At 43.5% G+C, this 17548-nt stretch overlaps 1 protein-coding gene across 1 annotated transcript in view; it reads left to right on the top strand.

The window, feature by feature from the left end:
- Window positions 1-17548, top strand: part of ASPG (asparaginase) — a 57506-nt gene that overhangs the window by 24573 nt on the left and 15385 nt on the right. Inside the window, exons 7-12 of the mRNA XM_035105031.2 lie at window positions 3678-3793; window positions 4844-5029; window positions 8947-9057; window positions 10939-11058; window positions 11722-11817; window positions 13910-14073. Of these exons, the coding sequence (XP_034960922.1) occupies window positions 3678-3793; window positions 4844-5029; window positions 8947-9057; window positions 10939-11058; window positions 11722-11817; window positions 13910-14073 (793 nt within the window). The remainder of the gene's footprint in view (window positions 1-3677; window positions 3794-4843; window positions 5030-8946; window positions 9058-10938; window positions 11059-11721; window positions 11818-13909; window positions 14074-17548) is intronic.

Here is a 17548-nt window from a genome sequence, read left to right as displayed (position 1 = left end):
GCTACATCTCCTTGCCCAAATAGGTTTGTCTGTGCATTTAATTTCAGCCTGGCATAAAGAAATGAAATTGACTAAGCTTTCCCTGTTTCTAGATCAGTGCCAGCTTAATTATTGCATGTCGGCCTGTGTTGAGGCACAGCACCACTGGCAAAAGGTGACAACCCCCCCAAAAAAGCTTTCTAGCATCACTGCCAATATTTTGCACCTGTTGTTTTTTGTGATTACCAGTACCCCAGCCTTCAGTTTATTTGCAATACTATGGCAGAAAGAGAAGAGACAGAGGCTTGATGGGATACAGATGTGGTTGACAGAGAAGCTAAATTCTGTCAACATGTCTTTCAGCATTATTCCAAGGATGCCTAACCTGTTGGTTTTGGTTGGAACATAGGAAACTGTCTTACGCCAAGTCAGGCTGGTCTAGCTCAGCATTGTGTAAGTCAGCCTCTTCTAATTTGGTGCCCTCCAAATGTCTGGGACTTCATCTCCCATTGGCCATGCTGATTGGACCTGTAGTCCAAAAACTCTGGAGGGCACTAGATTGGGGAAGACTGGATGGTAAGTTTGGCTACCTGAAAACATTTTTATACTGAGACTTGCATCCCCTACTTTATGTATGTTTCCCTGGAAGTAACCTGGGTTTATTTAGTTTTATTCATAGCTAACAGTGTTTAAACTTGTAGTTTAAACCTACATATACTTATTCAGAAGGCTGCAGCAGGACCAGCCACCCCCCCTCTTCCTCCTTCTCCTTCTTGGTGACCTGTTCTAGATATGTACAGGAGCCCATGGAAGAAGGCAGGTCAGTTGTCGCAAAACCACGGAGAGCTTCAAGTGTTGGTAGTGAACTGAGGCCTTTTGAGCCTTTTTGTCTGCAGTCTACCTCTCCTAGGTTCTGGCCCTTTTTGGAAGATTAGAGTCCCTTAAACAGCCAACCCTCTGGCCTGAATAAGAGCATTTCATGGGCTTCAGACTGGTATGCTCCCCATGCAATTGTACTGGCAAGGTACTGTGGAATTTGGCTGTTCAGACCCAGGGGAAGGAGCCCATGGAAACTGTTTCCATTTCTACGGCTGCCCTGGTGCTATGGCATCTGGTTCATTAGACTCCTATCCACCAGCTTTGGATTCAGTGGACAGACTGAATTCTTATAAGATAACCGATTGCCCTCTTTGAATGATCTCTTTTAATCTTGCCTGCCTCTCTGTGAGGATCAGTGCTAACATACATCATCTCAGACGCTGTATTAAAAAACACATGCAACTACCAAACTAGGTAGGACATATTCTGAAGGAAAACTTGGCAATAACTCTCCTGCAACAACATCCGCTCAGAAAATAAGTCCTTCTGGGGTAGTTGATGGCAGACTGCAAAGGGGGAATTGATTGGGGTTGAAAATAAACTAATCTTCAGTTGCTGCAAAAAACATAACTTGGGTGCTGTGATGTTTTTATGACATATGATTGCTTATCTTTTGGCTTAAAAAACAACAACGCCCTGCTGAACTCTTATCTGACAAAAAAGTGTTCGGATGTGTGGTGTTTATTGTGTAGGGAAAGAAGAGTTTGGTGGTGGCTGCTGGTTGTGCAGCTCAGTCAGGATACAGGATGGGAAGAGCAGAGGAGTGAGGTTTGCAGAGGCAAAAGGACTAGGAGAAGGGGTGTGTCTGTTGAAGCTTCCTGACGAAACCTTTGTGATATTATCATTCTTTCAATGGATTCTTACAATCATAGCTGCTGTCCAATGGTGATGTGATGGAATACCCGTACTTGAGAGGGTCCTAGCTTTGTTTGCTTGTTTATGAATGATATTAATAACCCTCCTAGTAGCTGTAAAGGCTCTCAGAGTGGCATGCAAAAATCAGTATTTAGTATAGAGCTTCCTCTACATTCTCCTTCAGTTCTTTGGTGGAAGTTTAATCTAACCCAGTTTGATCAACACAGGGATTCTCTTCTTTCCCATTTGATACCATCACACTAGTTGTGTCTACTTCAGTTCACCGTTTCAAAAACTATGGCACAACTAAAGTCCATTTTGTGCTGACAAAATGTAATGCCTCAAGGTGTGCTTGGCATTTTCAGTAGTTGTCATGGTGGTCAGATCCAAAAGAGGACAGAACTTTCTTGCACCTTTAATTACCAAGTAGAAGAGTGTGTTTCAGTAGCTGTAGGTTGTCATGGAAACTCCTGTTTGCCCAGACTCTTCTTTAGCCAGGAATTTTGCTTGTTACCAAAAAAGTTTGGAAAATAGGTATGGATACCATGTATGGGTTGGGTGTGTTTATACATATTATCCAATGCAACTCTCTGCCAGTCTTTAAGATTATTTACACACACCATTGTCTGCTAGGCAGAGATGGCAAGCTTTTCCAGAATTAATAATGACTGCTTGGCATTTAGTAATGGGAACTCAAGAGTGACTATTAGTTAAACAGCTGGCATCTGGCTTCCAATGTATAATCACACTTAATTGAATCATTGCCATTTTATTTAATCACTAGTAACTGCATTATAAACTCTGGAGATGATTAGTGGTAAGAGTAACAACATCTGTCTTTTAAAAAGACATGTGAAATATGTGTCATGTTACTGATGCCTAGCAAAGTGGCTTTGCGGAGTCCCCCCAAGGTACACATTAAAAGAATCTTGAATTAACATATTGGAATGCTTCTAAACAATAACTTCTTTATGCCATGCTACTACAAATTGTTAAGAAACTTCAATCCAGATAGTTTGGAGTACCATATTTTTCCCTGTATAAGACTAGGTCCCCCCCCCAAATAGGTTTTAAATTGGTGCTTGTCTTATACACAGGTAGTGCTGAGGGGTGTTTTCTTAATTTGGACTCTCCCAAAATAGAGTGCATCTTATACATGGGGGGGGTCTTATAGATGGAAAAATAGGGACTTTGAGGAATTATAGTAGAGGTAGGGGATTATTTGGAGGCAGCGTGCCTCTGTATCCCAATTGCTGGGAATCACAAATGGGGAGATCACTGTTGCACCCACGTCCTGGTTGGCCACTGTGAGAACAGGATGTTAGATGCGATGGGTCTCTGGCCTCAGGGACAGACCTTGGTAATATACCACCCTGTACAAGGCCAACATATGACACCCTCCCCCCAGCTCTTGTGGTGCTGGCTTAAGCCAGGCTTTGGGAAGGAGGTGTGAGGCTCTGGCAGAGCCCTCTCACCTTCCCAAAGCCTAGTACAGTAAGTGTTTGCCTGTCTTTGGGAAGGAGGACCCTCAGACCCTGTCAGAACCTTCATGCTTCCTTTGCGAAGCTGGGGATGTGCTTACTGGGCTTTGAGAAGGCACCGCCCTTGCCTGTGCATCCAGCAAGGCTGTTCTTACATTTGGCTTACTTGTTTTGTAGATTGGGTTGTGACAAGCAGGGCCTGTGCAAGAAATGTGTTGGCTTGTTCAGATCTCCCAACCCTCTAGAGCAGATTTTGAGGGTGTGCCAGGGGGCTGCAGGGGAGAAAAGAGGAGGGGAAGTTGAGGTCTGCCACACTAGCAGAACAACAGCATTAGATAGGACCTTTAATTCTTCATTGGATTGAACTGTAAGAAGATTGTGCGAAAGGCTTCCTAGAAGAGGTAAATTTTGAACACTTCAAGTGTGGTAAGGACACACACTTTTTCTCTCTCTCAAATAATATATTTGTTTTTCTTTTCACAGTTAACTGGGAGACCGTTTGGAGGGCCAACACTACCAAGAAATTTGCAATCCACAAAATGAACTTCGATCTGCATGTTGGCCTACTGAGAATCTTCCCAGGGATCACTGCTGAAGCGGTCAGCCTTCCTCCATCTGAGAGCATAATGAGAAGAAAAGCTATGATGACACTCATGTGTAGGAGTGTTGATTGCATATAATGAGCAATAAGAAAAGGCGATGGCATTGCTGAGCCACTCCCACAATGCCCCTGTGCCACTGCTTTTCTCAGACCTAGTTGCATGTAGTCAACAGTCCCACAATACGTGTTCAGATGTGAGAAAGAAACATAGAATACTGTCATGTCCAAAAGTATTCTATGGCGCTTGAGGAGAATGTAATCAAAGATTTTAAAAAACCTAATCTCTTATTATGCTTTTGAATGTTGTATGTTTGAGAAGCGGGGATGTGCATAAGTTTGATCGTTTTCAGGCTGTTGAGATTGGGAAGGGGCAGTTTGCAGAGAAGAAGTAGCAGAGGCGGTTCATTTGCGCTTAGCCCTTCATGCAGCTGGAGTTCCAGACCTGTCTTATCTTAGAAATGTGGGTGTGAGATCCAAATGTGAGAGGAGGCAGAGTTCGTTGGAGAAGAATTGTAGAGGGGAAGTCGAAAGCTGGATGAAGTGCTATGATTCTGCATAATTAGAATGGACAGGTTACTTGCATCCTTCTGGCTCAACCCCCCCCCCCCAATTTTGGCTCCCTGTGCCAATCAAGTTGTCCATCCCCTGTATAACCAACCACTGCCTATCCATCTTGCTGTTGTACTGCCTATAGTATATACAGTACTGGCATTACTTGTCCCCACACTGTACCCTCTACAGTTATGTCTATGTATACAGCGAAGCTGTTTTGTAAATGTATTGAACACCCCACTCTCAAACTATTTATATAGCACTTTTGCTTATGAGGACTTGTGATTATTCATACATTTTGTATGGACCATGAAAATAATCAAAGTTTGTACTGCATGCCAGCAGTCAACCTAATAAGAATCTGAACTCCATATTTAAAATATTTGATCAATCTTTCCTTGCATTTAAAAAGATACCAGTAGTATTGTGTAGAAAAGACCGTATTTCAATTGTGGTAAACCCTTTAGAACTGTATATATATTTTTCTTTCATGCAGGTGAAGGCGTTTCTTCAGAGTCCAATAAAAGGGATTGTGCTTGAGACCTATGGAAGTGGGAATGCCCCCAATAATTGCCCTGCTTTGTTGGAAGAGTTGCAGAAAGCAACTGATCGTGGTGTGGTGATTCTGAATTGCACCCAGTGTCTGCGAGGAAGTGTTTCTTTAGTCTATGAAACAGGAAAGGTGAGACATATTCTATACTTTGAACCAGCTTTCCCCAAGCTGGTGCCCTCCAAATGCTCGGACTGCAACTCCCATCACCCCTGACCATTGGCTTGCTCACTGTGACTGATGGGAGTTGTGATCCAAAACAGCTTGGGGAAAGCTGTTTTGAGCTATGCCATTGCATTCAGGGTCGCTCAATTTTGGGTTGGGAAGGAATGTTCATCTAGGTAAGATTAAAAATGAAGTTTTTGGCAGGTGAGAGGGGGTGGAGGCAGTGGGTGCTGTTTGTGGTATTTTTTAATACAATTTGGCTTTCTTCAGTGCATCTGTTGTCTCACTTGTGCCATTTTGTGTTCTGGGTTATGCAGAGCAATCTGTATGGAGGCTGGTGGGTGGCTTTTATATTGTGGTGTTTGTGTGTTGGCCTATAGACCCCAATGCTGTGACTTAAAGGTATGAGATATATTGATGGAATTAGTAGGAACTAAATAACTTTGGTCAGGAGACACCAATGGTCAATTAGTCTCTCCCAATTGCCACCCAAAGGAAGACTTTCATACAGCAGTCCATGTCACCACCACTATAGCAGCCAATGTTACTGGAAAGAACTGAATAGGTTCTGGTACAGAACTCAAAAGCTAGTGTAGACATCTTGGATCAAACTGTCTTTCCCATGAATTTCCTTGGTGGCCTTTTTGCAAAGCTCCCCTACCTCAGTCCTGTTTTGATTTGTCATCTTGATTCAAAGTGGCACCTGGCAACCAAGCATTGGCAGAGGTTGCTGCCGCCACCTTGGGAACCCTACTGCCAAATTTGGCAACAATATCTTAAGAGACAACCAAACCTATGCCCCCAAATGGGCATAGTCATGCAAAAGTGATGTTTTGGACTGCCATCTTGATTCAAAATGGCACACGGTATCCAAACAGTGATGAAGTCCACTGCCCCTAACTCAGGAACCCTTGTGCTGAGTTTTGGCAATGATACCTCAAGACGTGGCCAAACCTATGCCCCCAAAATGGGCAAAGTCACACCAAAGTCATGTTTGATTCAAAATGTCAGCCTGCCTCAAAATGTTGATGATGACTGCTGTCCCACCTCAGGGTTTGGCAATGATACACCGAGAAGCGAACAAACCTATAGAGAACAGATGGAAAAACAAATAGACAAACCACTTTCCATACCATAATATATCATAGATAAAAGAACTTTTGAGCCTTGTCTGATATTCATTCACCCCCCTGCCCTCACTCTCGCCATACTTCCTCCCAGTGATCACACTTATATGATATATTGTGGTTACTTTGATAGTTTCTCAGTAGATGCTCTGGTGTGTCCACCCTGCCTTGAAATCCCAAACAAGGACAAAACTGTGCAGGAAAGTAGGAACGTTCCCTTTAGTAAAACCTGTGGGGATCGTTGATTCAGGAAATCTGCTTCTTTTCCAGTATGGAATGGCAGAGTACTGGCCAGATTCAAAACCTTTAATTTTTATCTGTCCAAGCCCTCATCAAGATTGTTCATTCCTGTGTCACTCCTAGATGCAAGATCAATTGTAATGGATATTTCCTGGCTTTTACCATGTTGACAACTTCTGGACAAATTTGGTAGTTATATGCCTAGCATATACAAGATGATGGTGTCTATATCTGATTATGGTTGTGCCATTTTTAAGGGTGTGTGTGCCTGGAACTGGGGACCACCAGAGTGATGAATGAATCAGAGGTTTTCAATATGAAGATGGCTAAGAAATCCCCGCACACATCTTTAGATGCTCGCCCCTCCCAAAGACTTGATAGTAAACTGAGTAAATCTCGATGAGATATTTGCCAAAGGTTCAAAGTGGGTGGCAGAATTAAAAGCCCAACCTTTATATGATTAGATGAGTTGGAGATAAATCAAATTTTAAGTGGTGGTGCCAAGTGTCTGGCATTGGAGTTTTTTATTGCTATTTTTAATGCTGTTTTGTTTTCTGTTTTGCCCCAAAGTTAACCAAGCCCTTCCCCCAGTCTACTACTTGTAAGTTAGGCTTGCAATCTACCTCTTTCAGTGCCAAGTACAAAGCTAGACCTGTTGTTTCCCTTTCCCATTTAATTAAAAGGCCTGGTTAATGTGCACATATTGGTAATTATTACTTCATAATATTATACTGCTGAACTGCTTGATATTTTTTAAACTGGCTGGGCTTTTTCTAGAAATGTTTTAGCTAAGAGGTTTGCTGTAGGAAAATAGTTGAATCTGCCACTGCAATAATGAAAAAAGAAATAATGTAAGAACTGTTAAAGAGACATCTTCGGTGCAGTTTGAAGTTGTTCCCTCTGGAAATGTGAAACTGGCCTATGGGAGCAACTACAAACACACTGATCTAATCTAGTATCTGTACTCTAGAGATTACAGGTTAAGAGGCTTGCTTTCAGAGCTCCCCAGGATGTCTGTGACAGCTCAAGAAACTCAGTTCTGGACTCTGTACCAGAGCATGCCTGTTCCAGATATGGGTATCAACTACAGTACTGAGGAACATGCAGAGGAACAGTTCACACATAACAGCAGCCAGCCCAGTTTTACCATTGGGTTTACTGTACATTAAACAAAGGGCAACAGCCAATGTCAGCTACCTGACAATTATACCTGTGTGATATAAACATTTTTCACATTCCCACTATTTTTAGGTATGTTTTAAATTTAAAACATACTAGGTTTGTGGCTAAGATAGGTAACCTCTCAAGAAAGAATTAGAATTAACTTGGATCCCCTTATTTGATGAATGTAAGAACTATTGGACATTTAGCACTGAAAACAATAAACGTGATTCTGTGAGCTAACTTGGATGGCTTTAAAAGATTAGACAAATTCAGGGAGGAGAGGACCATTTATTCTTCTGTTGGAAGCCGCCCAGAGTGGCTGGGGAAACCCAGCCAGATGGGTGGGCTATAGCTATAAATAAATAAATAAATAAATAAATAAATAAATAAATAAATAAATAAATAAATATTATTGATGGCTACTAGCCATGATGCCTATGCTCTATCTCAGGCATGGCCAAACTTGGGCCTCCAGATGTTTTGGGACTACAATTCCCATCATCCCTGACCACTGGTCCTGTTAGCTAGGGATCATGGGAGTTATAGTCCCAAAACATCCAGAGGGCCAAGTTTGGCCATGCCTACTCTACCTTCACAGTTGGAGGCAGTTAATGATTTCTGAATACCAGTTGCTGGAAACCACAAGGGGAGAGAGTGCTCTTGTGCTCAGGTTCTGCTTGCGGGTTTCCCACAGGCATCTGATTGGCCACTGTGAGAACAGGGTGCCTGACTAGATGGGCCATTGGCTGGATCCAGCATGCTTTCATTTATTCTTATGTGAGCAAGATAGTATCAGTGACCACAAACAAAGCACTTTATTAGCCACCAAGGCAACATTACAATCTAATATAAAAGGAACAAAAAGATTTAATTATCTGACTTGCAGTAATAGATTTTACCTCTGAGAACCTCATATATTTGGAGCACTCAGCACTTTGTAAATAATATCAGATAACTATTAGAATAATTATGGGATGTATGCAGTTGTGGTTTTACACTAGCAGAAAGCACTTCTATTCAGACAAGACTCTGGTGACCTGCTTTGTGATACCACTGCAACCCCCTGCTCCTGGTCCCCCCAACCCTCAGCACAAACTTGCAATATCTCACCAGGCACTGCCATGCAACCCAGGTAAGGGAGGCAGCAGTGGTGGCAGCAGGAGGGTGCCATGCCATGTTCCCATTCTGCTTCCGGTGGTGAAACGGGACACATCAGAACTATGGGATATGATGCCGAAGTATAGAGAGTTAGGGGAAACTGGGTACCCTTCCCTGTACTAGTGGAAACCATTTTGCAATATGCATACTTTACAAAACAGCATACTCATCAAACCTTTTCTTCATTGACTACAGACCCTTATGGATGCAGGTGTAATTCCAGGGGGAGATATGACACCTGAAGCTGCTCTTACCAAGCTGGCCTATGTCCTGAGCAAACCTGGTACCTTGGCTGAGAAGAGAGAGGTAAAATATCTTTGACTTCAGATTTTTTTTTTAAAAGTCTAGTAGTCCTTTTCTCAAGTTGTGGCTTTCTGAGCCTTCCTTCCCCTTGACACACATAGGCCTGGACTCGATGGGCCTTTGGTCTGCTTAATCCTAGAATTGTTGAGTTGGAAAGGGACCTCAAGGATCATGTAGTCCAACTCCCTGCAATGCAGGAATCTCAGCTAGAGCATCCATGACAGATGGCCACCCAACCTCTGGTTAAGAAGGGCTTTTCTTTTGGTCAGAGCCCACAAACTTCCCACTCCATCCCAACTACCAGTAGGTTCAAAGGACTGCTGTCTATATGTAAGATTAAACTGCAAAAATTAAACATATATAAATAGTTTGTGCCCTGCTTGCTAATTTTTATACGTCACAATAACCAGGGACTGAACTGCAGCTGAAGAACCATCACATCTGGTTCATGGAGAGGGGAGGGAGAGAAACTGCTTGTTGTTCAGCCATATGGGGGAATGCCCCTGTACAGCAAATCAGAGTCTCACCTCCCATGGAAAGGAGAAGTGAAACGACGCTCCCACACCTACAGTGTTTTCTTTCACTACTTCTCTTTTTAAGACATGCCTAAACAATGCTAAAGTTGAGGGCAGCCTTCCTTCCCACAGCACTCCTTTCTTTCTTTAACTGTGCACAGCCATGTTTCCAGATAGTTATCACAGTCATCTATATTCCCAGACTCTCTCTTTTTCTCTGTAATTATGAAGCAATTCTACATTGCAGAAGAGCTAGGCCACAATTCAATGAAATCATTTATGTGCAACAAGTGCTACAGTGCTTCTATTTTTTCTCTCTCCCCCATTTCTGGAATCTCTTCTCTGGCACAGCATCAGAACTTTTTTCTGCCCTCCCCTCTCCCGAATATCCCAGAGAATTGCAGTTCTGTGAGGGGGTCTCAAACAGTTCATCCTCAGCAGCCTTATAAAATACATGGATTCTTTGGGGATCTACAACAACTGCTCATACCGTTTCCCAACTTCACAGTATCCAATCTCTAATATGACTTATAGGCTGGGTAACTGAAATCCCCTGGTCTTACGAGGTATTGTAACAAAACCAGAGTTTGGATTCTAGACTGACCAGTACCATATGAGAGTCGAGAGTCTCTCTCTCTCTCTTGATCCACTGACTTTGTTGGTTTGGCTGAAGGGACTTACATATCACATGCTAGTTTATATATGTAGAGACCTCCTAAGGCTTTCTTTCTAGAGGGACTTTCTTTCTAGAGTTTTTCCAATCCCACTTCAAACATTTTTTTAAATAATCCAGCGTTTTGAAGTTATTTTTACATGATCCAAGGACCTGGTTCTCATGTCCCATAAAACTGGGCTCATGTTGAAGTTGCATGCATTATGTCTTTATTTCATTTTTACTATATCTGAGATCTTTTTAATTACCTGTCTGTCTTCTACACTGGAAATAATAATAATAATAATAATAATAATAATAATAATAATAATAATAATATATTTCCCCAGCCACTCTGGGCGGCTTCCAACAAAATATTAAAATACAATGGTCTGTTAAATATTAAAAGCTTCCCTAAACAGGGCTGCCTTCAGATGTCTTCTAAAAGTCTGATAAATGTTCTTCTCTTTGACATCTGTTGGGAGGGCGTTCCACAGGGCGGGTGCCACTACCGAGAAGGCCCTCTGCCTGGTTCCCTGTAACTTGGCTTCTCGCAGTGAGGTAAAGACTGTCAGTTATGCAGATGGACAACCAAACGTGTAGAGATTGGGAACAGGACCTGCTGTTACAATCCTTCCCCTCCAAACCAAACACGCATACACATTCACCTCTGACTTGGTTCCCAGACTGCTCACTTACTTCTTTTTTCTCCTGAAGATGGTGAAGGAGAATCTGAGAGGAGAAATGACTGTTGTGCCCATTGGAACAAAGATCACCCTCAAAGATAGCAAGTTTATTCAAGAGATTGCAAAATACCTGTTTATCAGCTGCAAGGAGGTACTTACTCAAATGACACCTGTTAAAGCAGAAAGCCCATTGCATAATAACTAGCACCTGGGACCATCTAATAAAGCTGATTGTTGGAAGCTACAGGACAAACAGAAGAAAGAAATACTTCTTAAAAGAGGTTTTGACAAAGTAATGGAGGGTGTTAAGGCTGTCATTGGCTACTTGTCATGATGACTGTGCTCTACCTTCATTGTTGGATGCAGGATGGTTCTAAATAGTATTTTGGGGAAACACAAGTGGGAAGAGTCCTATTGCACGTATGTCCTGCTTGCAGGCTTCCCATAGGCATTTGGGCAAGATGCTGGGCTAGATAGCCTTTGACTTGCTCCAGCATGACTCTTCTTATGTTTTTTTTTTTAAAAAAGACAGCAAAGTATAGAATGCTATACATTTATGCAGTTTGTATGATAAATTTTCTGGGAGCACAAAGCACTTTAAAGCAACTTCAACCCCCTTCCCTCAACAATTCTTGCATCCTGGATTGCTTTGTATCAGAACTGAAGACCAGATGCACTTAACGAGGTCCATACAGACCAAGCATATGTAGATAACTTCACACAAGCAAGCCACACTATTATATCCAGGCACGATGGGATGGGATTATGGGAAATGTGTAGATGTGTGTTAAACTAGGCTATTTTAATTTCTCAGGAGCTAGCAGCTGTTAGAGATGCTTTGACTCCTCCTTTGGCCTGTGCAGCGGCAAAAAATGGTGACATCGATGCCCTAAAAGCCTTACAGAATATGGTAAGACCCTCTTTTTTATAGTGATTTTCATGTGATCATTTGCACCCTGAAAAGGAGAAAGCCTCACACGCTATGGTCATCTCAAATGCATTTTTGTTGTGGGTGCAGGTATAACTCCATGACATTCAGGCTCTATAGTTATGAGGGGAAAATTAAAAATCCAGGGCAGTCTTTCAGCAGGGAAAAACAATTACAGTACAGTGGTACCTCTACTTACGAATGACTCTACTTACGAAACATTCTACTTACAAGTAGAAAAAATTGGGGCGCGCTTACAAATTTCTTTGACATCCGAAGGGCTCTCGCCGCCGCCGCCAGTGCTCCCGCCACCGTGCTGGGCCAAATTGGGCCCTTGCCGCTGCCGCGCTCAGCCGGCTCCCGCCGGATCTGACTCTTGCCACCGCCAGCGCTCCTGCCCCCCCCGCTGTTCAGCCTACGGCCGAATTGGGCCCTCACCACCGCTACACTCAGACGGCTCCCGCCTGATCCGGCCCTCGCCGCCACCACCAGCACTCCTGCCACCCCCGCTGGGCCAAATCGAGCCGTTGCCGTTGCCGCCAGCGCTCCTGCCACCCCGCTGGGCCGAATCGGGCCCTCGCCGCTGCCGCCGCCGCCAGCACTCCCGCCACCCCGCTGTTTGGCCTACGGCCAGATCGGGCCCTCGCCGCCTGCACTCCCTGCACTGAAAGGTAATGTTGCTGTGCAGTTTGCATGCCTTTAAAGTGCACTTTAAAGTCTTTTTTCTAGGCTCTGGAACGAATTAATCCATTTCCAATGCATTCCTTTGGGAAACCGTGATTTGACTTACGAATTTTTCTACATACAAATGTGCATTCGGAACGGATTCAATTTGTAAGTAGAGGTACCACTGTAGATTAGAGCTAGAGTCAGATCAGAATGACTGCTGGCCTTTATATTTTCAAAGGGGAAGCAACCATCGCTTCTGTTACCAGGATTGTGGTTTTTTTATTTATTTAAAAAAAACCAGTGTAGTCCTTTGTTTATTTGTTCAGAAGTAGTTCCTGTACCAATCAATGAGGCTTACATGCCCTTAGGTGTGCAGCCTAAGCCTGCATAATACCTTCTTCACTAAGCATGGCAAATGAATTATATTATTATACTGACTGCTCCAGTAGGTCTGATGCTGTGGTGCTATATGTTTTTGTGCCTCCCCAAATTTGTCCATTTATTTATTTTTAATAATAATTTAAGGGTGGTATTCAACTTTTACTTAAAGGAAGTCCATTGAAATTAAAGTTAATCAATTGATTTCATTGGATCTGTTTTGAGTAAAAGGTAGTTGAATACCACCCCAATTTTTTTTAATTGACTGGAAGGAATTCAACATTGCACTCTTCTGATTGTGCAAGCAGTTTGGGTTGCAAGAAGGAACAATTCCCCCTTCCCCTGCTGCTGTTCAGTGGCTTCTCTTGACCTCTCCAAGCCAATGGTGGAGGGGGGGGAAGCACGGGGGGGGGCTGTTGCGAGGGGCGAGTGGAAGTCCTTGTGCAGGGCTTCTACTGATGAGACTAGTTAGCTGAATCCTGCCCCCCCCTTTACTGACTTCTCCAATAAGTACAGTGGTGCCAATGTTTTTTTGGTGGCTACCACTCCCTGCCCAAATTTGCCTGTTAAAAACAAGTAATTAAAAAATAGGAGGTTTTGCCATTCCTGTGGGTCACCTGCCGTAACTCTGTGATGCCAAAAGTTTTTGTGATTCTCCCAAGACCCTCAAAATGCAGCCACAGCCATTTTTACACTTCAGCCGTACCATGCAGCCTCTGAAGGGTTGATGATGGGTCAATGTGGCTCTTATACTGAAAAGGTTAGCCCATCCCTGTTATAAGGTCCCTGGTGGGGGGTTTTCAACCTGATCATTGCTGTGTGCCTCAGCTGTCCCGGATTGGCCCACAGAAAGAAGCCTCAAGAGAGTGTTCTCCATTAACTGAAGGGTTCATATTAAAAATAGTAAGAAAGCCAGTTTCTTGGCTGAAAAACTGGGAAATGATAAACTGGGCCTGTTGCTGAGACCTTTGTTAGATGGATGAATTATTATTATTTAAATACACTCCTTTAAATAAACTTGTCATAGGGTGGCAACTTGAGCTCTGAGGATTATGATGGTCGTACACCTCTTCACGTTGCATCCTGTGAAGGTAATTTGGAGATAGTCAGACATCTGCTGGAGTCTGGGGCAACTGTCTACGCCAAAGACCGATTTGGAGCTACTCCACTGCTGAATGCTATCAAGTTCAGGTATTTATTTACTTCAATTTACAGTGTCCCCCCCCCCCTAGAAATGTTTAGGGGTACTCTCAAACCATCTGAGACTCAGGAAACTCCGTGACAGGAAATGAGGCCGCCATTGGGGGTAGCAACGGAACTGATGATTCACCATGCTATTCAATGGTACTGACAATTCACAGTGCTAAAGAAGAATTTTTTTTAAAAAAAGTTTTAGTTTCTTCTCCCGTTAATTCACAAAAAGTTTAGGGGTATGCGTACCCCCAGAAAAAAAAGCACTGGCAATCAGAAACCCCCAAAAGCCCAGAAATGGGCCACCCCAAGGGTGGATTGGGGATGAGCCTGCCTGGGATTCAGCTGCTCTCACAGCTGGAAGAAGAAGAAGAAGAAGAAGAAGAAGAAGAAGAAGAAGAAGAAGAAGAAGAAGAAGAAGAAGAAGAAGAAGAAGAAGAAGAAGAAGAAGAAGAGGAGTTTGGATTTTATATCCTGCTTTATCACTACCCGAAGGAGTCTCAATGCGGCTAACATTCTCCTTTCCCTTCCTCCCCCACAACAAACACTCTGTGAGGTGAGTGGGGCTGAGAGACTTCAAAGAAGTGTGACTAGCCCAAGGTCACCCAGCAGCTGCATGTGGATGCAGATCTGTTCTTTGTTGGAGGAAAACCTCTGACCATTGAGTAGGCTAAATATCTCTTGCTGAACGTCTGTCAGGGTTAAAAATACTGCTATGTTCCTGAAAATATGTTGAATGTATATAAAAATATTTATATGTGTGGTATTTACTATCTAGTATCATATGCAGACTACAGGTATTCTCTTCTTTCAAGATGCCTCTTTCAGGCTTCCCTGGAAGTATTTTAGAAAAATGCAAGTAGTATCTCTAAATATAGGACCTCTCTTTGCGGCTTTGAGTGGCTCACTGCACTCTACTCATGTTCTGTCCCTTTCCATGTCCCCCAGAATCTGTTCCCCATTCCTTTCTCTAGTACCGGTATATCCTATGCATTTTATTCTCCTCCTAATTCTTGCCAAGAAGTTTAAAATTCTGCAGATACACGCATCTATGAGAATCAGTTATGAGAAATAATTACATCTTTGCAAAGTTTACTTGCTACACAGATATGGAAAGTGTTTGGAGGAAATCTAAAAACTCATTCAAAATAAATAGCTACATTTTAGGCTAGCAAGCTTATCAGCTGCATCTTCCCCATAACTACAGGATTCATAGGAAGCAAACTTTTCTCCTTAAGAGTCCTTTAAGAAGTCTTTGGTGCCATAGTAGTTCTTCTGGCCAGGTTTCCACACTCTTGACATGTATTTTGCATTGCAGATGGGTCATTAACAGTGCAAACCTATACAACCTATGAAGCGAGTACCTTTGAATTCAGTCCTATACACCCAGGTAATAGGATGTATAGAATTGCAACCAAAGTCAGTTGGCATGCTTTCTTAATAGGCGTTATGACAATCTTGTTAGCTAGCCAAGCTGTTCAGATACAGGAAGATTTGCCAAGAATCTCTTAAAATTCTCTAGGAGCAAGTTAAACAGACTTACTGCTGAACAGAGATGGCCCTTGTCCAGCACACCTATGCAAAATATTCCTGCAAACCTCTCTCTCTCTCTCTCTCTCTCTCTCTCTCTCTCTCTCTCTCTCTCTCTGTGTGTGTGTGTGTGTGTGTGTGTGTAGTTAAACCACATGCAGTCACTGCCTGAGGAATTTCACATAAGTTTGTTATTCAAATTCTTAAGCTTTACCACTCCCATAAGAAACTCCTACTGGGGACTCTTGATCTTTTTAAAGCTGCTGAAAGGCAGGTTGGAAGAGAATGAAGCCGGGTTTTAGTTCAAGCTTATGCTGCTGTCAGGTTGAGAGAAGGACCTGAATCAGTTATCAGTTTGCAGGGGCTGTAATGATAGCTTCAGGCCTACTCTGCCTGCAAACTTTATTGCTAAGCTTAAGGTGGAATTGGATGGTTGAAAACCTATAGAATCAGTTAGATGCTACTTTTGCAGTTGGAACTAGATTGTGGAATTAATTGTACAAAAAAGGGGAAATCAAGCTTTAATAATATTTTAACACTTACCAATACAAGTACATATAACTGGTATTGGAGGAAGAAACATGGTGGTTATTGCAATCCAGCTCTCTCCCCTGAAGCAATACCCGCTTATATGTAAATATTCTAAACATGCTATGGAGCCAGTTAGATAAAAAAAATAAGCCCTGGCTACAGGGGCGTACCCAGGATCAAACCTAGGGGGGGGCAAGGGGGGGCCAAGGCATGGGAGGGGAGGGGCACAAACCTTTGACCCGGTGGTTGCCATCACTTTACCGGTGCTCTTGCGCGCACACACTTCTAACCCGGCAGTTGCTTCCTCCTGAGAACCTGGGGAAAGGTGCACAGGGAGGACGCCAGCATAATTTGGAGTGGGGGCTTTGCAGGGAGGAGGAAGAGAAGCAGCTCTCCTCTCGCCCCCTACTTTCCTCCCAGCATAGCTCCGCTGGAGTTTCCTGCCAGTCAGCCCCGAAGCAGTGCATTTCCAGACAGAAGTTTCCGAGCTCTCTCCTCCCCAACCCCGCATCCCGTCCCAGAAGGAAGTGCAGTTCAGCATTCCCGCCCGCCATGCCGTGCCCTCCAGCTTCCCGTCGCGCTCTCTGGTTCCCCGACGTGCTTGGCCTTGCCGAAGGGCGCAACGGGGAGCTGGAGGAAGGGCGCGGGGCGGCGCGGTGGGTGGGAACGCTGAACTCGCACTCTGCCGGGCTGTGCTCCGCCTCTGCCCACCAGCCCCGCCGGCAGTGCCGCTTTCGCCCATGGCTGCGCCGGCCCTGCTTCTAGGGGGGCAGCTGCCCCCCCTGCCCCACGCTGGGTATGCCCATGCCTGGCTATATTATAATGTCCAAGATACTGCTTTTCTCCAAGGTATTGTAGTATTCTTTGCCTCTAATATGACATCATCCATATATCGGTAGCTGTAGTGATAACTACAAAGTTGCTCTCAAAGTATTTACTCTCTGAAGCCCTAAAGCAATCAGTTCTGAAGCATATCTTGAAGTATTTATATAAACAGTCCCGTGGAATGAAGTAAGTGCATTTTTCCACAAACAATTTCTTAGTGTCCTGATGAGATCTGATAGCAGTTTAGGAACAACTGCATCCAACTGGAAGCATGACAGTGGAACCAATTCAGAAGAAGATATTTAACAGTATATAATGCCAAAGACCAGTTCACAAAGTTTGAAATGTTGGAACATTGTATGCGTGGTATAGTGCAGGCTTGCAAATGTGTGCTGTTGCATCTAAAATATAATAGATATATTTTGTGTCCAATTTTCCACAAACCATTTCCTCACAACAAATGAAAAAAGTGGAAAGATTGTGGGAACTATGTGTATACCTGAGACAATTTTTTTTGGGGGGGGGGTATGCGTAAGAGGCAGCCTGCACAGGCATGGGACATGCAATGTTGCAATCTTTCCAGATTTCC

Source organism: Zootoca vivipara, chromosome 1, assembly GCF_963506605.1.
Source record: "Zootoca vivipara chromosome 1, rZooViv1.1, whole genome shotgun sequence".
Lineage (NCBI taxonomy): Eukaryota > Metazoa > Chordata > Lepidosauria > Squamata > Lacertidae > Zootoca > Zootoca vivipara.
The sequence above is the reverse complement of the archived record's forward strand: the minus strand, read 5'-3'. Positions and strand labels throughout refer to the sequence as shown.